This window comes from Gymnoscopelus microlampas (genome assembly GCF_963454915.1).
Source record: "Gymnoscopelus microlampas genome assembly, chromosome: 11".
NCBI classification, from domain to species: Eukaryota; Metazoa; Chordata; class Actinopteri; order Myctophiformes; family Myctophidae; genus Gymnoscopelus; species Gymnoscopelus microlampas.
The window spans coordinates 12,000,411-12,021,383 of NC_139948.1; the positions used below are offsets into that span (position 1 = coordinate 12,000,411).

Genomic DNA, 20,973 nt, shown 5'->3' on the forward strand with positions numbered 1-20,973 from the left:
ACAGATCCCCGGCATCGCAACGCAATTATCTTGGGATGAGGAGGGAGCTCACTCTGTGGCTTCACACCCAGGCCGGACTAGCTTCACGGCCAGGCCGGACTAGCTTCACGGCCAGGCCGGACTCCGTAATGCAGAGTTACAACCAGGTGCGTAAACGGCCACGCTGTAATACACCCGTATGGTGCATTCTGTTCACCCCTGACAGTCTCGGCACAACCTCCGGGTCCTCCTGGCCCTCAACTGAAAATCGGGACGAGCAAGCTCTAATTTGTTTGTTTAACTACAAATGGGCTGTGACAGCGGGTGCAGTACGTTAGTCCGACAGCGCATTCCTCCGACAGCGCAGCGCTCCGACGTTTCCAATACTAAACCCGAACCAAACCCGCACCCTAACCGCACGCGGATGCCACATAGTCGGAGAAAAGGTCTGTCGGATTAACGCATGCCTCCCGTGACAGCAACCCCGAGAGGAGCAACTCAACAGCAGCCTTCTGAACTGCACCCTATGCCAGTAGGACTGGTGTGTCTTGACTGCCTGAATTATTTTCACTGCCTATTGTTATTCATGCCAGAGATTTTTCAATGGGAAAAAAAAAAGTACTCAGGAGCCGAGATACAAAATTTTAAAGTTTTAAGTTAACAAGGAAGTGGATGAGAGTAAAGATGTTCGAAAATTCGGATCTCCTTGGTCTTTGGGTCAAAAAAAAATATATATATGTATATATATATTATTTTTTTTTATTATTTTTTTACTAAAAACGAGTTAACTCGATCTAGGCAGGCAAGTGATGAAAAGCTAAAATCGTTCTAGGCAGTCTTAAAGAAATATCCACGTTTTAATCGAGGTGGGGTCATTCCTAGGTGGAGAGATAGTCTCGATACGATAGAGAACCTAGAATCCACACCTACCAGAGCATTGCACAGCACAATCACCACCTGTTGCATCAAGATCAGAGAGGGAAAAGCCCAAACCAAGGGTGGCTTTTATGAACCAAACAATTTGGGGATGAAGAAGTGGGAAGGGAAGTGTGAAAGCAGAATCTGGATGGGGCACCCATAACACAATAATAATGAGACAGACAAAAATTCGGTTTTCGAAGTATGAGAGTTTAAAAGTATTAATACAGTGGAGTGAACATACACCTCTCAATGGGACATGCATGCGGACTCAATTGAAGCAATGGCCAGCACAGACTTAAATAGGCTTCTCCCAGACCCACCTCTTCAGGGGGGTGCAGTACGTTAGTCCGACAGCGCATTCCTCCGACAGCGCAGCGCTCCGACGTTTCCAATACTAAACCCGAACCAAACCCGCACCCTAACCCTAACGGCACGCGGATGCCACATAGTCGGAGAAAAGGTCTGTCGGATTAACGCATGCCTCCCCTTCAGGGTGGGGTGTAACACAAATTCTTCAAGGTATTGATCAACTTCAAAGGATACTTTCATATGTCATGAACTCTTTGTTCAACTCAGATTTGACACCTTCTTCATTAACACATGACACGAGAAGACAACGAGAACAGGATCACAGACATTCTCAATACACATTGTTTGCATCACTTAAGTTCAGGTGCTAGCCTAGTCTCAAGAAGCAGGGTGGAGTCACAGACTGCAGGAAACTTAAAATGCAATATAATTATACATTGGTTTGTTCTTAGAATATTTACTACTTTATACATTTCCATGACAGAAGTGGGTAGTGCTAAAGCGTTTCTACCTCTATATTAGCCCAGGAGGGTCACTTCCTTATTGCCACTGGCTACACACAGTTCAGTGGCTAATTTTAGAATTACCAAGACCTCTTATGTGAGGACCACATTTTCCACAACATGCAATTACTGATGTCCTCTGTTCTTTGATCATTTAGAAACTATTGTTCCTGTGTGTCAACTTCAACTAAAGTCTACTCTGATGGAGAGGGTCCCAAAAAAAGGACATCAGATCTTCATAGAGCCAGAGCACTACATCAAAGAGCGAGGGAGTGGAGAGGATAATAGTGAACATGAGGTCAGACAAATTGAAACAGCATCCACAAAATCAGACAAACCAGAAACACCAATCAAATTAGAAGACATCTTTACACCTTTACCCGATGACAAAGCAATCAGAACAGTGATGACGCAGGGATTTGCTGGCATTGGTAAAACAGTTATAACTCAGAAGTACACTCTGGACTGGGCAGAAGACAAAGCAAACAAGAATATCCACTTCTTGTTTCCATTCACGTTCCGGGAGCTGAATTTGAAGTCGAAGAATTACAGCTTTGTAAAACTTCTTCATCACTTTTTTGGTAAAGCCGACGTAGCAGGAATCTGCAGCTTCAAGAAGTCCAAAGTTGTGTTAATCTTTGATGGGCTAGATGAATGTCGGCTTCCTCTAGACTTCCAGAACAATGAGATATGGACTGATGTCACAAAGCCAACCTCAGTGGACATACTGTTGACAAACCTCATCAAGGGAAACCTGCTCCCTTCTGCTTTTATTTGGATAACCACACGACCTGCAGCTGCTAATCAGATCCCATCTAAGTATGTTGACAGAGTGACAGAGGTGAGAGGGTTCACTGACCCCCAGAAGGAGGAGTACTTCTTGAAGAGATTCAGTAATGAGAACCTGGCCAGAACAATCATCTCACATATCAATACATCCCAAAGTGTCCACACCATGTGCTACATCCCAGTGTTTTGTTGGATCACTGCTGGAGTATTGGAGGACATGTTGAGAACAGAAAATAAAGGAGCATTGCCAAAGACTGTGACTGATATGTACATCCACTTCATGGTGGTTCAGTCCAAACAGAAGAATGTCAAGTATAATGAAAGTCTTCAGACTCAGACATATTCTGATTGGAATCCAAAGAATAGTCAGGACATTCTGTCCATGGGAAGACTGGCTTTTGAACAGCTGGAGAAAGGCAACCTGATCTTCTATGAAGCAGACCTAGAAGAGTGTGAAATTGATGTCAAAGATGCCTCGGTGTACTCAGGAGTATTCCAAGAGATCTTTAAAGAAGTGTGTGGGTTGTATAAGTATAAGGTGTTCAGCTTTGTCCATCTGAGTGTTCAGGAGTTTTTGGCTGCTCTTTATGTTTCTCAGCAATTCAACAACAATGGTGTAAACCTACTGTCAGAACCACAAGCTGCCTCCCTGTGGTCTAAGCTAGTGTACAAACCTAAGAAAATAGACATTTACCAGAGTGCTGTAGACAAGGCCTTACAGAGCCCAAATGGACATCTGGACTTGTTCCTTCGTTTCCTGATGGGCCTCTCTTTGGAGACCAATCAGACCCACTTACAAAGTATCAATCTCTGTAAGAAGACAGGAAATAGCTCACAGACCAACAAGGAAACAGTCAAGTACATCAAGAAGAAGATCAGGGAGAATCCCTCTCCAGAAAGAAGCATCAATCTGTTCCACTGTCTGCATGAGCTGAATGATAAGTCTCTAGAAGAGGAGATCCAACAGAACCTGAGCTCTGGAAGTCTCTCCATAAACAAACTCTCTCCTGCTCAGTGGTCAGCCCTGGTCTTCATGTTGCTGTCATCGGAAAATGAGTTGGACGTGTTTGACTTGAGGAAATACTCTGCTTCAGAGGAGGCTCTTCTGAGACTGCTGCCAGTGGTCAAAGCCTCAAATAGAGCTTTGTAAGTGAACTGACAACTTGATACACGTATATATATTGTGTCATCTTTCTTTTGGAAAGAAAATACAAACATTTAATTGATATGATCCATAATGTCTCTTCAGGCTCAGTGGCTGTAACCTCTCACAGAGATGCTGTAAGGGCTTATCCTCAGTTCTCAGCTCCACGTCCTCTAGGCTAAAAGAATTGGAACTGAGTAACAATGATTTGAAGGATTTAGGAGTACAGCTACTCTCCGATGGACTGGGGAGCACTGACTGTAGACTGGAGACGCTCAGGTTAGTATTCCTGAACATGTTCAACAGAAGACCATTCATATCTTGGCTTAAATACTCATGCAGTTTACCGTGATTAATTAAGTTCCTCTCATTTTGTTTTTCTGTGCAATGTAAATGTCAGTGTTTGAGAAGGAAACAAAAATCCTGAAAAGAAACAGAATCCTTCTTAAAGGAGAATTCCGGTCATTTTAGCTTGTATGTTTGATGTGTCGCTAATCACTCACAGAACCTGGCGTCTGTGAGAAAAACAAGCAACCAGCGTCATCTCGTTCTGCATTAGCGTTAGCTTCTGAGGGACATTCAGCGCCTGTTTGAGTATCATGAGACTCCACAATGAGTACTAGGAGAAAAAAAACAGACTTTGCATTTGTTAAAATAGGCGATTTTCAGTCATACACACTCTCCCATTATGCCGCTGCAAGGGGTCTGCAGAATGGACAACAAGGGCAGATCTGGAATTATTCAACGTTCCTTTGTATGTTGGTGAGTGATTAGCGACACATCAAACATACAAGCTAAAATGACCGGAATTCTCCTTTAATGTAGTTCTGCTTATGAAATGGTCAAACTTAGACTTTTGCAATCTGTGTGTGTAGGAATACAACTAGAATGATTGCACTAGTGCATACCATCACCAATATGCTAATGCAAGTTATGACATTGTTTTTGTCAGATTGTCTGATGTCTGATATAAGTTTGACTTTAACTTATTTTTTATTTGAGATTTTATACACAAACATTAATAATTGTCAAGATAGCCTACATTCTCATTATTTTCTTTAAGGTATTTTCCAGAAACTTGACATAAAACATGTATAAAAACGTAACCAGCTGATTGTATCATTACCTCTCAGATTAAGTTAAATTACTAATTGAAATATTGGTAACACTTTATTTTACACAAGTTAGAACTCAAATTACCAGGTAGGCTATACCAGGGATATACATTCAAAGAAAAAACAATGCATATCCTCCGTTTTTGGTGCTGAGCCAACATGCAAAAACAGAATCATGAAAACAAGAGGGAGGATCCCAACGTCTTTTCAAAAACGTAAGGGGGTTGCTGAAAAGCAGAGCTTAATAAAAAATAAACTACTTGAAGATGCCACATGTTTTAAAATAAAAGACATGTTTGCTGCTGCTAGGGCTGCTTCTGTCCCTGGTCCTTGGCCCCCACTCACCATGCAACAACAGCAAAGTGAAGTGAAGTGAATCAGAGTCAGTTGTTATTAATAAGTTTCAGATCAATCAGTTGGATAATCAAGCCATGTGTCTGCCTCCGGTTTAAACTTTATGGAATCATTACAATATTACATTTGAAGAGCAGGCAAGGCAATCATCAAAAATGATTGGATTTCTAGCACACACTTCAAATCTGGTAAGGGTAAATAAAGGGATACATGATAGGTGGGCACTAGGGACATCTGGTCACCTCAATGTAAAATTGGCTATTTTGTCAAAAATGTTAAAACATTTAATATTTGAAAAATTGTAAAAAGTAATGTAAAGTATGTTGTGAACATGCACGGTACATCATTATCAGACTTAATTTTATCCTTCAACTTCTTGTTTATGCCCCAAAATGACTGGATCAGGTTTTGTAGCAATGTGTAGCAATTGTAGAAATATTAATTAGAGCTTTATTATCAAACGTTTAAGCATGTTCTAATCATGTATACTTAACTTTAAAACATTTTCGTCCCTGTGAGGACCGAAAGGTCGGAACGTTGTAGTGTTGCTGCTGTGAATTAAAAATTGGAGCATTGAAAAGTGAGTTGCGAGCCTCCCTCTTGCTTTCATACCAGGGAATACACACACTAGCCACTTTAATAGGTATGCTTATCCAACTGCAGGTTAATGCAATTTTCTAATTAGCCAATCAATAGCAGCAACTCGATGCATTTGGGCATGTACACATGGTCAAGACCATCAGACCCACAGTTTGAGAACCCCTGATTTAAGTGACTTTGAACCTGGCATGGTTGTTGGTGCCATATGGGCAGTGGGCAGTAGTTCTGTGGGAGACAATGCCTTGTTGATGACAGAGGTCAGAGGAAAGGCAACAGTAACTCAAATAAACTTGTTACCACCACAGTGTGCAGAAGAGCATCTCTGAACGCACAACACATCGAACCTTGAGCCAGATGGGCTACAACAGCAGAAGAGGGGTGAAACTAATGTCAACCAAGAACAGGAATCTGAGGCTACAATTGGCACAGGCTGCACCACCATTGGACAATAGAACATTGGAAAAACGTTTCCTGGTCTGATGAGACTCGATTTCTTTCTGCAACATTCGGATGGTAGGGTCCGAATTTGGCGTCTACACCATGAAAGAATGGATCCATCCTGCCTTGTATCAACAGTTCAGGCCACGTTCAGTCACTTAAATCACATTTCTTCCCCATTCTGATGCTCGGTTTGAACTGCAGTAGATTGTCTTGACCATGTATGCATTAAGCATGTGAATCTCCATCACTGAGGCCGATTCGATACGTGTCTCGATACACTGCCAGCGATACGATACATTAGCGATACATTGAATCCTTGCCGATATGATGCGATACGATTCACCCCTGTTCCCGATGCGATGCGATTTGATAACGATTTAGTTCTACCCGATGCGATACGGTGCATCCTTGCCGATACAATGCGATACGATTCACCCCTGTTCCCGATGCGATGCGATTTGATAACGATTTAGTTCTACCCAATGCGATACGGTGCGATACGGTGCGATACGATGCGATACGGTGCGATACGATGCGATTCAACATGATGCAAAGAAATTAGGTTTTCTTTTAAGCAAACCAAAAAATGCAATAAAAAAATAAGAAGATGCAATTCAGTATGGTACTACAGACAGATGATTTGGTTTTATTCCTTTTAAGCAGAACATTTAACCAAAAAAAGTGCTGTTTGGCTTTACACATTTTGCTTATAATCTCTACTAGTACAATGAATCACATTATGCAACTTATTTTTGGCCTCACAACAAAGCACAACATTTCAGGCCTTTGTACTAGTAGTGTTTTCTGTCTGACAGTTTCTGTGTAATGTTATAGTACACTTATAAAACAACTAAAGAATGCACTGCCCAGGATTAACATGGTGCAAATAACAATTAATTAATCAATGCCCATACTAGGCCTACTGTCTGCCTGACTGATATGCTCTTTCAATAGGCTAGCCAGAAACAAGAAACAAAAGGCTATAGGAAGCCAAAGCAGGAAAACATAACACGCTTTTACAAACTGACTACAAATGATTGGAAACAGTCCAGTTTTACAGTGGCAAGCTGATCAGGGAAATTACAACATGAGTAGAAGATAGGCAGGGCTGATGTCTGTACTATAAGGTGGCGATCGAGCACACTGGTAAGCAATAGATTTAGTGACAGTGTAGTCCACTTCAGTGTAATCAGGCAACATTTTAGGAATTCTGATCAATCACAAATGTCAGAGCCTATAATAAACGAAGCAAGAACACATTTTCTAAACATTTTCTTTCTTTTGTGTGGAGAAGTGAAACCTCTATTTTAATATATTTATCATTTTCTTTCCTCTTACAGAAAGATAAAGATGTGAAGCTCCCTGACAGACCGTTATAATGAAATTATTTTTCTCTAGGCAATATAGCAGAAGAAAGAATGCACTGCCCAGGATTAACATGGTGCAAATAACAATTAATTAATCAATGCCCATACTAGGCTTACTGACTGCCTGACTGATGTGCTCTTTCAATAGGCTAACTGGGCAATGAGCAGAAATTACTGAGTGATTTCTCCAACATTAAAAGGAGTAAAATAAAATGTAAACAATTACTGGCAGTCACAGCTGCTGTAAACGGTAACACCACACCCCTCTCAATGAGTGACTTAAAGTGACACTTTCAAAATAGTACAATGTCCATATTCCTGTCTGTCTGCCAGACAGATACTAATATGAATTCTTCAGCAAGTAGGCTAATACGGAAGTGAGGAGCAGAAAGCATTAAGCTTTCTATATTAAAAATATAAATAATAATAACCTTTCACAATTAGGTTTTTCACAACTACTTGTGCAAAGAAAAATGTAAACTATTATTTGGCAGTCACAGCTGCTGTAAACAGACCACTCTCACTGAGTGTCTTATATGCAATGTCCATAAAACAAAGAAAATAAAATAAAATTCACATCTTTCTGTAAATGCCACTCTCACTGCCAACACCTCACTTAGTGATTTATCTCATATGGCTTTTTTTCAGGGTTTTTTTCAGGAAGATTAGTTGGTCAACGTGTTCAGGAAGGAGCCGACTGCGCTCTGCTGTTACAATGTCACCGGCTGTGCTGAACACTCGTTCAGAGGGGACACTTGTTGCAGGAATGGACAAGTAGCTCTTGGCCAATTTTGAAAGCAGTGGAAGATCCACTTGTTCTTTCCACCACTGCATCACATTACCAGTCAGAGCTAAAGTATCCCTCCCCCTGTATTTTGCTATTTCCTCCTTAGCTCTCTCCCTCATGGTCTTCTTTGGTGCTCTAGGACTGAGGAATCCTCCAAACAGCTGGTCCAAGGCTGACTTCTTCTTGGGAGGCTCTGGGTCATCATCTAGACAAGACAAGACAAGACGATTACAATATGTCTAATAATATCACACCCATTTTCAAATCAACACACTATTATAAACTACTTAAATTACAATATGTCAACAATAATATCACACCCATTTTCAAATCAATACACTATTACAAACTATATGTTACATTATGTCTACAATAATATTACACCCATTTTCAAATCAACACACTATTGTAAACTATAGTTAAGTTATAAGTCCCAATCAAAACAAACCTGTCTCCTCTTCTTCAACATCCTCCACGTCCACTTCATTTTCTTCCACCTCCTCTCTGTGGCGTCTCTCATCAACTTCTGGTTGAGCTGCCTGGCTCTCATTCAGTATGTTGTCACCCTCTGCCTGACAATAATTAGCAGAGATAAGCTATTATTAGTATTGGAGTGTGGACATTCTGGACAAGTGTTGAGAACTAGCACAGGTGCTATGCTATACAATTTAAGCAATACATCTGGTTTGTCTAATGTGATTGTGATGTCAATGACAAATAAATAAACATAATATAAGATTTCTTCAAACTGAAACAGAAAACATTAAGTGAGACAGAGAAAATATAAGACTGAGACACTAACTTACTACAATACACTGATTGAGCATATTCTATTTCTTACCATTTTCTCCACTTCTTTTGTTATATCCAGGAATATTGTGTCCCTCTTATTGTTGTTATCATCCACGAATTCCAGGTCTTTGAAGCGGGGATCAAGTGCTGAGGCGTTGTTGAGGATGTCTTGGATGTAGGTGTAACGGGGATCAAAGTCCTGTCTGAACTTCACCTTCATCTCGACAATGACTGGTAGATCGCCGTCATCTGGCTCAAAATCCACCCGCATTTTGGCCAGTAGTGGGGCAATGATGGAGAGAGTGGGGGTCTTTTCCTCGCTGAGGAGCTTGGTTGCCAATTTCAGGGGGGTCATCAGTTTGATGATTTCTGGGATCACTGTCATCTCATCCTCTGTGAGGCAAGGCAGGCCTTCTCCCCGGGTTGGCCTGACTCTCCTTACTGCCAACGCCACAGCAGGCTGCTGTTCCCAATAACGCTCCAACATCTCCAGGGAACTATTCCACGTTGTGGAGACATCATGGATTAGCTTGTGGTGGTCCAGCTTACATGTGGTCTGCGTTTCAAAGAGAGCATCAGTTGCTTTGTAGCTTTTGTGAAAATATGTTACCACCCTCCTTATTTTCACCAGGAGAGTTGACACTTCGTTCACCTTCAGAGCTTTTTGCGAGGACAGATTAAGTGTGTGTGCAATGCATCGCACATGCGGCTTCATTGAGGCTTCTGTTGCAGCCAATATCATATTTCTTGCATTGTCTGTGACCAACGCAGGCTTCTTGTCACCAAACTTCCACTCGCGGCAAACATCCTTCAGTAACTCTCCCAGATTTATTCCTGTGTGGGCATCGTGGAACACTCTGGTCTGTAGAACAAAGTTTTGCATTTCCCACTCATCATCAATATGGTGTGCCGTCACTGTGATGTATGCGTCAGTGGCGCAAGACGTCCATCCATCCACTGTAAGTGCAACTCTTTGTGCATTGCTCAGCGACACAAGTATCTCACTTTTCACTTTGTTGTACAGAGCGGGGATTTGTTTGTCAGTGAAGGTCCCCCTGTCTGGTATGTTGTACCTGGGGTCTATTGTGTGGAGGAGTTGTCGGAAGCCCTCATCTTCTACAACACTATAAGGCTGGATGTCTTTGCAGATGAAGTAGGCGATAGCGTCAGTTATGGATTTAGCGCGGGTAGAGTTTGCTGCAAAAGGACCGCCTGGGCCAAAGTAAGTTGAGATACCTTCATCACCAGTTTTGCTGGAGCTCGGTTTAGCATCTGCTTCGCTGGAATGACTGGAATCTGAAGCACCGGTAGTCGTATCGATGCCATGCTTTCTCTTCAAGTGAGTCCCCAAGTTTGTCGTGCTGCCATTGTAAGGTTTAGAAGCACGGCATTCTTTACAAATGAAGTGCGTCTTGACAAGTTTACCGTCTTTCTTGAAAAACCCAAAGTGCTTCCAAACGTTTGATTTGTACTTATTAGGTGCATTAAAAATCTCTTCTTACTCGTCACTCTCCCGAACCTCCATGTTTGTTTGTTGTTACACGTTGCTCTTTGTTGCCATGTCAGCGTATTATAAGCGATTCGAAACGAGTTGTTTTGGGCTTGTTTTCATTGGGTTTTCATTAAATCAAATCAAATCAAGCTTTATTTATATAGCACATTTACAAATAGGCAAGCTGAACCAAAGTGCTTACAGGCAAATTCAAAAACATCAATGCAAAATAAAAGTAAAAAAAAAAGTTCACAAAACATTTGAGGGCAACAAAGGAAAACTCTTTAAAAGACAACATAAAGAGAGGGAAGGAGAAATATGTATAAGTGGAAGTTATATAGGCTAGGTACATAACTAATACATGGACATAATTATGAGTGGAATAAGATAAAGACAAGACCGTGTAAATTAGATGCTATTAAATAGACCTGGCTGCTTATTTCTCTCGCAGAATCTGGCAACGCTGCTCCCGGCTCCCGTCAATGTTCAGAACAGTGATGGTGCATTCAATGCGCCTCGGAAACACAGGATACAATGAAATACAACATGAAAAAATCGAGGTAACCATGGATTTTACCGATTTTACCGATGCAGACACGCAGCGAACGATGCATCACGATTTCACCCGTCAATTGTATCCGATACACATTCAATGAACCGGTGCACTCGCATCGTGCACGTTTATATCGACGCACCGATTCGTATCGATTAATCTCCACATGCCTAGTATGCATGCCTAAATGCATTGAATTGCTGCCATGTGATTGGCTGATTAGAACTCATCTATCTGTCTGTCTGTCTGTCTGTCTTTCTGTCTGTCCGGCCGTCCGTCCGTCTTTCGTATTGTTAGACGGATGTGAGTAGTTATGAACAGATTTGTACAAACGTTGGTGGAATTCATTTCACCAACTACATACATATTACGTATATATCTCTTTCTGTGTGTGCGTGTGTTTATGCAGGTTGTCAGGTTGCATGGTCTCAGAGAAAGGCTGTTCTTATCTGGTCTCAGCTCTGAGATCCAACCCCCATCTAAAAGTGTTGGATTTGAGCTATAATCACCTAGGAGATTCAAACGAAACACTGGGCTCTGCTGAACAACTGCAGACTCTCAGGTATGAGAAACCTGCTGCCACTCAGTGCAAATGTGCCTATAGAGTAGATAAATCATACTGTGATGATGTATTGTTTAATGGCATACAATCATTATCAATCATTGTTTCTATTATCAAATAGAGTAATTATGCAGGCCTCACATTGTCTCCCTTTCACCCCCAGTGTTGACCATGGTGGAGAGTGCAGGCTGAAACCAGGTTTGCGGAAGTGTAAGTTTTCTGTTATATTCATGAAATCAAAGCAGCACACATCCTGTAGATGAATAGCTCATATACGCAGCAGCATGTGACTTTCACTTAACATAACTGTAATATGTTTACATATTAACAAAAATATATATTATATTTCCTGGGGTTTATTACATAACACAATCTAGTTTTGGGTGAACCCTGGTGTCCAAATAGGATTCTAGAAGTATACACTAAGTACCTACTGTACTTTTCAAAGCTTTCAGCACTTCCTCTCTGAATGTAAACTCTCTGGCCTGTAAGAGCACACCAAACAGAAGTGTTTTCATTAAATATAGCCTCTTTCTAATTAAATAGTTAAATGAACATTAACTATTAGGGAGACATTTATTTAAGAGTCTCAACCACTTAAGACCTACGACGAATAGCCAAAATAGCCAATGTACAAGCTCGCAATGTGTTGCATCATGACGTGTTGCGAGCTTGAATATGGGCTACTTTCACTGGACCTTTTGAAATACAGTTTATCAGTACAACCACTGGTTTGTTTACATCTAGGAGATACAACACTCTAAAATAAACATACTTTAAACACCTTACAAGCAATAAAATACTAAGTAAATTACTTTAATTGCAATTAATGCCATCCATTGATTTAAAACAAACAGCCTCGTCCTGAGTTACCCATTAAGACACAGAAACTATCAGGGGCTTTTCTTTTGACTATGTCCATCAATAGCTTCCTGTTGGGGCACTTAAAGGCACGTACCACATGGGCTCTGATTCCTGACAGACTTCACTGCATGTCACTCCCCAACTCTCCCACTGTTTCCTGTATCTCTCTCTTCTACTATCGAATAAAAAGTAAAAGTCCCCAGAAATATAAATAAAAACTAAACAAAATATTCATAAGTCCATGTTTTTAAAAAATATAGTTATTCAAAAGTTAATATTATTCAATAGTCAAAAGTACAATATTTGTCTTTAAAATGTGTTGGAGTGAAAGAATTATAATATGTATTATAAGTTTTGAAGATTTTTGTGTGTGTGTGTGTGTGTGTGTGTGTGTGTGTGTGTGTGTGTGTGTGTGTGTGTGTGTGTGTGTGTGTGTGTGTGTGTGTGTGTGTGTGTGTTCTTGCATGTGCATATAGTGTGTGTACATGCATCACCATGTGCTTTGAACTTGTAGATCTCATTATTATATATTATTATATTTTTATTTGTGTTATTATTATTATTGTTATTATTATTAACAAGATTAACTCTTCGGGGTAATTATACAGTAGCTGAACATTACACTGAAAATTACAATCTACAAGCTGCACAATGCATCACATTGCGATGCATTGAGAGCTTGTAGAGCAATTTTTGATACTTTTTGAAACAGTGCTCATAGTGGTTAATAAAATAATACATTATTATAAAGTTCTATATGATTGTAAACTAATGTTGTGTTGTGTGTTGTTCTCTCATCAGATGTCTGTGAACTCACATTGGATCCAAACACAGCACACAGAAAACTCTCTCTGTCTGAAAACAACAAGAAGGTGACATGGGGGGAGATGCAACCATATCCTGACCACCCAGGCAGATTTGTCTACCATGAACAGGTTCTGTGTAGAGAGAGTATCACTGGACGCTGTTACTGGGAGGTAGAGTGGAGTGGAGTGGTTTATATATCAGTGACATACAGAGGAATTAACAGGAGAGGAAAGGGTGCTGACTATAGGTTAGGAGACAATGACAAGTCCTGGAGTCTGAGATGTTATGATGGTATCAACAGTTACTCTGTCCTTCACAATGGGGAGCACACTGAACTCTCTGTCCGTCCCTCAGACTCTGTCCGCCGTCTCCGTCGTTCCAACAGAGTAGCAGTGTATGTAGACTGTCCCGCTGGCACTCTGTCTTTCTACAGCGTGTTATCTAACACATTGACACACCTACACACCTTCCAGTCCACTTTCACTGAACCACTCTGTGCTGGGTTCTGGTTCTATGGTTATGGTTCCTCAGTGTCTCTGTGTCAGATCTAGGAGGTACAGTAACAGTAAAGGAGACACTGCTGCACACGCACGCACGCACGCACACACACACAGGTATGCAGCACGACGCGTTGTGAGCTTGTAGATCGTCTTGTTTCCATTGTGGTCCATTGTACTCAATTCATCAGTAATACATATCGTTGCTGTCGGACAGAAACCTCTGATCTCCATATTCTGACTCCCCCCCCCGTAAATTAACACCCTACTTGATCATACTATAGTATCACACAAAATACAATAGAATACATACAATACAATATAATACATACAATACAATAGAAACATACAATACAATACAATACATACACAAAACATAATTGGTATAAAACTCAATAGCATCAACAGGTATATTTACAGAGGAAGGAGGGGTGGGTCTGGTGGGGCAGAGGATGCTGCTACCAAGGTGTTCAAGGAGTTAAACTATATGCTCACTTTGTATTTTGAGGTTAGACATTCTTTTAGTTTAGCTTTGAGTTTGGGTAGAGAGTCCAGATCTTTAATGGGTTTTGGTAGTTCATTCCACATTATTGTGGCAGCATAGTAGAATGCATTTTGCCCCATGTTTTAGCCAAATGTTGGTGTTTATGCCTGTGGACATCAACCTGATTCTGATTCTGATTCTGATTCACTCACTGACTATATAGAAGTAGTTTGACAAGTATCTGGGCAATGCTTCTATCTTTATACTGTAAGTGAATGTAATAATAAGAACCACAAACAATCCTTCCACAAAGCCCTTGCTACACTGAACCACCAAAGGATTCAAGGAGCTTTGCTTCAAAAAGGCATACAGTGGAGTTTCAACCCCCCAGGAGCATGCCACCATGGAGGAGTATGGGAGCGACTCATAAAGTCTGTAAGGCAAGTGCTCCATTCTGTTTTGAAACAACAGACTCTAGATGATGAGGGACTACAGACTCTGTTATGTTAAGTGGAGGCCATATTAAACAGCCGCCCAATCACTACTGTCTCTAATGACCCACAAGACCTAGAGCCTATTACCCCCAACGACATCTTACTCATGAACACCAAGCACATTCTGCCACCTGGAGTCTTTCAAGACCTGGAGTCTTTCACAAGAATGATCTGTACGCGAGACGCAGATGGAAACAGGGGGTGCAGTACGTTAATCCGACAGCGCATTCCTCCGACAGCGCAGCGCTCCGACGTTTCCAATACTAAACCCGAACCAAACCCGCACCCTAACCCTAACCGCACGCGGATGCCACATAGTCGGAGAAAAGGTCTGTCGGATTAACGCATGCCTCCCGGAAACAGGTGCAGTATATGTCTGATTTATTTTGGAAGCGCTGGTGACAGGAATACTTGCCCCTCTTGCAAGAAAGGCAGAAATGGTGCAAACGGAGGAGAAGTTTCACATCTGGAGATGTGGTTATGATAGTGGACCCCTCTGCTCCACATGGCTCTTGGCTCTTGGGAAGAGTGCTGGAAGTTATGGCGGATTCTAAAGGATTGGTGCGAGCTGTAAAGGTCAAAACACAGACCACATGTCCTAGAGAGGCCCATAACCAAGATCTGCCTGCTGTTAGAATGTGAGGAGTGATGCTCCTTGCTTCATGAATGATGGCATGATGACTTCGCCAATCTATGATGAACCCACACCACACCTAAGTTAATGAAATGTTTAGAAGCTCCTTTACGATACAGTGTACATTGTAATTGTTTTTGTTGCCCCAAAATACAATTAGGGGCCGGTTATGTAGGAGCCAGTTCTTTATATTGAATATTATTTATTGATTTATTTATTGGCCATGTATTGTGGGTGTGGGGCTACTAATGGCTGTGTGCTCAACCCCCGGCAGGTCTCCCTTATAAGGACATGTGCGTCATGCTAGGGGCGTGACAGACTGAGAAGCAGACTGTAAAGGAAGAAAATAAACATCTTTAATTTGAAACCTAAATAAACCTGGAGTGGACATTCTATTCTTCAACCTGCAACAAGCGTCTATTATTTCAGTCTGTCCAAAGAGTGACTCACACAAATGGGAAAAGTATTTTTTTAACAAAAGGATGTGGACACTACAATCTTAGTGAATGTAATGATGAGAACCACACACCACAAGAAAACACCATTGTTTTCATTTTATTAATAAAAAATAAAAAATAAAAAACATTACAAGACACCATATAGCAATGGATGCAGAAACACATCAAAGTGGCATATCTCTGCTGTCCAGCAGCAACCTTCTAACTCCAAAACGCTCATTTTTCAGGAAATGAAAAAACAAAGCAATACTTTAATACCCTGACCCTCATCAAAGTTGGTATAGTGACTTTATATATTGTCAGATACTTCCAAATCCAGCTCAAATGGAATTAGGAGTTTTGTCCGAACAGAAATCCAGCTCAAATGGAGTTAGGAGTCCGAACAGCAAAGGTCCAATCGTGCAGAGGGAGAGATTCCAAATGGGTCTAAATTGATCTCCAAGCTCACAACGCATCACAAAGTGTGAATTAATACCTGATGCTTCATGACACTTGACAATTATATAGGCCTACAATAATAAACAGGACTTTAAATATTACAATAACTTCTGCAAAGAGGGTTTACAGAGTTGGAGTTTCAGTAGAACTAGCTCGACAGAAATGCTATGAACTCCTTTCTCGTCACAAATGCTCTCCTCATTAAACACTTCATAGATTTTAGAAATAAAATTACTGGTTTTCTTAACATTAGCGTCAGTGCTAAGTTTGATAAACAGGTACACTGCATAGTTTTAGGCTCGGTGCGGGGCTGCGATGCCAGGAGGACGGAGACGAGGACAACATGGATGTACATACATACCTGGCGCACTTCGATAATCATTAGACTCCCCATCCACTACCAGTGGAAGTCTGGGTTTGACTGCCGCTTGGGACATTACTTTTTCAAACAACTGCGGACTACTTTTTTTCGCCGATAAAGTATAGTTTTGGACCATGACGGAGGCGCGCCGAATCAGCAGACCTTGAGGCTGAGGAAGTCGCGCCCGAGCGCCTCCAGGCGCGAGTGCCCGCGACGACCAGCCGATGGTCTGCTGATTCGAATCAGCGCCGTTCGAGTTATGTACCGATAGGGACAGAATCGTAAATGATGTTGTGGGGACTGCATTTGCCCCTCTATGGTTTGCCCCATTGAACTGCCACTCGCTGCACTAAGATAGCCCGCCAGCCCGCCCCCTCAGGCTCGCCCCCTTAAGGTTGTTACACACCGGGGCGATTTTTTCGTGCGAATAATGCGTTTTTTTTTTAAACCTTATAAAGTCAATGGCTCCGTACATGGAGCGAAAAAGCGAAAAAGCGTCTTTTAATTATTCGGAACGAGTCCGAATTTTGCGTATATTCGCCGGTATGTAAGGACCTTTAGGCTCGCCCCCTTGTGCGCGCGCGTGCGTGCGTGCGTGTGTGCGTGCTCGTTTGTGTTGTGCGCGTGTGCGTGTGTGGTGTGGGACTGGCTTTTATTGCCCTCTAGCGTTGGTTCTACAGAAATGCCTGGTGGGTGGACGGGCGGTGAAAATAAGCGCTTCTTTTCCATTCTACCTGGAATGCCAATCTACCTGTAACATATATACACACACACACAAATGTGTTCTACAAAGAGAAAGGAAATATGCATACAGAGAGAGAAGAATAAACATGATCAACTCCACATCCCCCTTTTCTCATCATTCCACTGTTTCTATTGATTTTATTCCTTAATCTTAGCCTTTTCTTAATGTAATGTAATGACCTATTTTATCCATTTATTGTGCTTATCAAAGCCATGTATTTGGTCAAATGGTATGTAATGGCCTATGAATTCATTGTTCATCGTTCATCGGACAGGTTGTACAATGTTGTGCTTATTAACTCTTATGTTATAGTAACCTGTGTATCATGTGTGACATAATTTCTAATAAACACATACTGTAAGAAAGTCACCTTGTTTTGCTTCAGTCTTTAATAACAATACTTCTATATTTATAAGTGAATGTAATAATAATAACTACCCACCACTAGAAACCTGAGCACATTGGAGCAACTGCTTAAGTCAGGGGTCTTCACCAGGGGGTCCGGGACCCTCAGGGGGTCCTCAGAGTTATGTTATGACCCTGGCCTAGGGGAACCAGGGAACATAGCAAAAACAAGGGAGACGCAGTGTAAAAAGTATACTTAGTATTTATTAATGAACAAAACCCAAATCAAACAAACTAGAACTAACAGATGAGGTGTGGAAATCAGTAGTCAGTAATGTAATGCGTGTATGGATGAGTGGATGGTGTAGTGTGGGTGCGAGTGTTGTATGTATTAACAAATGTTGGAAGGAGTGCAGGTCAGGGAGGTGCAGAAGACAGGGATCTGCCAAAGGACTCGGGGGCAGGCTTTTTATAGGGTCGTGAGCACAGGTGCACGCCAATTACTTTGACCTGCATCACTTTGCTCCCCAAGTCCTAGGAACCAAATAGAAACAACAATTAGCAAGGCAAAGCAAACCAACTCATAACCAGACTAGAAAAAGTGCTCCTCCGAGCACAAGTCTCCACCAGGTCAGGTAGGTTATTGTGGCCTCATGGTGGCGCTATAATAGGCCAATGTGAAAAGGGTGGCATTTCACTGCAATCGGACACTGCATTCATGATTTGAGGCATTTAGTTCCAAAAAATTGTTTTGCTGAATTAGACCTGCTGGTGGCGCTATAAAAGGCCAATGTGAAAAGGGTGGCATTTGTTCCTCGGCCTACTGGGAATGTGTGTGCAAAATTTCACAGAAATCGCATGCTAAGTTCATGATTTGAGGCATTTTGTTCAAAACCAACCTCCTGGTGGCGCTCTAAAAGGCAGATGCAAACTAGAAAAAGTGCTCCTCGGAGCACAGGTCTCCGCCAGGTCAGGTAGGCTATTGTGTCCTCCTGGTGGCGCTATAATAGGCCAACGTGAAAAGGTTGCCATTTCTTCTTAGGCCTTGCACGACGATCGGACACTGACTGCATTCATGATTTGAGGCATTTTGTTAAAAACATGTTTCGCTAAATTAGACCTGTTGGTGGCGCTATAACAGGCCAATGTTAAAAGGGTGGCATTTGTTCCTCAACATAGTGTGAATGTGCGTGCAAAGTTTGAGCGCAATTGGACGGTGCGTTCATGATTTGCGGAATTTTGTTCAAAACAAGCCAATAATGCAAACTTTAGATGTTAATCTTAGCCAATCAGTATGGCATATGAAAAATCAAACACATCCGTCGTGATCACATGACTACAGAGATCATGTGTACCGATTTGCGTGAAATTTGGATAACATTGGAAGGAGTAGTATAAAATAATGTGTTTTACATAAGTCGGCCTGCTGGTGGCGCTATAAAAGGAAGATGTGAAAAATGCAGGGCAAAGGTTTTTCCTTGACCTCTAGGGAGTGTGCATACACAGTTTTACACAGATCGGTGCAATTATAGGTAAAAACACGAAACGGCCTGTTATAGCGCCACCATGAGGCTGATTTGAAAAATTTCAAATGGTAGTTCTTCCTCGGCCTAATGGGAATGTGTGTGCAAATTTTCACGGATATTGCATGCTGTGTTCATGATTTGAGGCATTTCGTTCAAAACGGAGCACTCCTGCAAACTTTGGAAGACATTTTTAGCCAATCAGGATGGAATATGAGAAATCTGAAAGACCCGTTTCGTTGAATGACTACAGAGATACTGTATACCGATTTGCGTGATTTTTGGACGAAATCTGTAGGAGTGCTGTCAAAAAATATGTTTTGCACAAATCGGCCTCCTGGTGGCGCTATGAAAGGCCCATGAGAAACATTTGGGGCAAAGGTTCTGAATTGGCATCCAGGGAGTGTGTGTGCACAGTTTCGCTACGATCAAGACAACGGTGCCGGAGATTAGCTGGTCACAGACGGACGGACACACACACGGACACACACACGGACACACGCACACACGGACGGACGGGGTGGAAAACATACTCTCTCGCCATGCCTTTCGGCCTGGCGGAGACAATAACCTAAGTGAAACATATGAAGGTGAAATACATATAGCAACTACACAACATATAACCTAATACAGAGAACCGTCACAGTTAGTACGGGGGGGGGGGGGGGGGGGGGGTGATCTTTGTGTGATTGGAACTTTGTTTAACATTAACCACTTCAACCCTGGCATCCCTATTCTGATGGGAACATTAGCCGAAAATAGCACATCTACAAGCTCACACTGCCTTGCGCTGTGAGGCGTTGTGAGGTTGTAGATCTGCTATTTTGGGCAAATAAGTTTGGTATAGGGGGGAAAAGAGCAGACTAAATACAAGTTTTCCAAGTATTGAGGGTTTATGTTAACTAACATACTCATTAACATGAATCCAACATATTTAATAGAAAAGATAATCTGTAAACAAACAAACAAACAAACAATGAAACGCTGATGATAGTGCTGTCAAACAAGTCAGAAACTATCTATGAAATCTATGAAAAAGTTCAGTCTGCAACATAATTTTATACACTATAGTGGGGGTCTCTGCTTCATCTCTCTCAGCAAAGGGGTCCTCGTACTTGTACTTAGCTTAAGTGCAATTTAGTTGGACCTTTTTTTTTCTCCAACATACAAAGTAAATAGTTTTACATTGAATGATGTTGTCCTGGCGGTGTTCAATCTGCAACCACACAACTGGTCTAGATGTAATTATTACACTCAATACAATGATCATATGATGGGACTGTTGAGACTTGGCTCTATGCACAGCAGCCATATTAGTGTTGCATAGTGTGGTACTCAAACTTTAAAATTTCAAGGACCCCCATAACTCTGTGAGTGTAGAAACCAATTGGACCCGTAAGGTTACATTTGTACACTCAGAGTTACACACCCTAAAGGGCCATTTGGAACCCCCTCAAGGAACCATGAGGGTCCCTGGACCACATGTTGAGATCCAATGATGTACCAGTGTTTCCAGTGAGCCAACATGTACAATATTAGCACCCTGACTCGGTTTGACTAGAATGGAACAGAGCCTTCATTAGTGTCACAAATAAGAAGCGTTCTATGGCTGCTG

The 20,973-nt window shown here is 41.6% G+C and overlaps 2 protein-coding genes across 2 annotated transcripts in view; one reads left to right on the plus strand and one right to left on the minus strand.

The window, feature by feature from the left end:
• Positions 1-20,973, minus strand: part of LOC311054600 (coagulation factor XI-like) — a gene marked incomplete at its 3' end in the record, with an annotated part of 264,875 nt that overhangs the window by 100,496 nt on the left and 143,406 nt on the right. The gene's annotated exons all lie outside the window — the stretch shown is intronic.
• On the plus strand, positions 11,140-13,930 carry LOC311055710 (stonustoxin subunit beta-like; the record flags this gene model as incomplete). The annotated part of the gene is made up of 4 exons (XM_084071982.1): positions 11,140-11,153; positions 11,556-11,708; positions 11,872-11,918; positions 13,374-13,930. The coding sequence occupies 4 exons, from the start codon at positions 11,140-11,142 to the stop codon at positions 13,928-13,930; spliced, it is 771 nt and encodes a 256-aa protein (XP_083928108.1).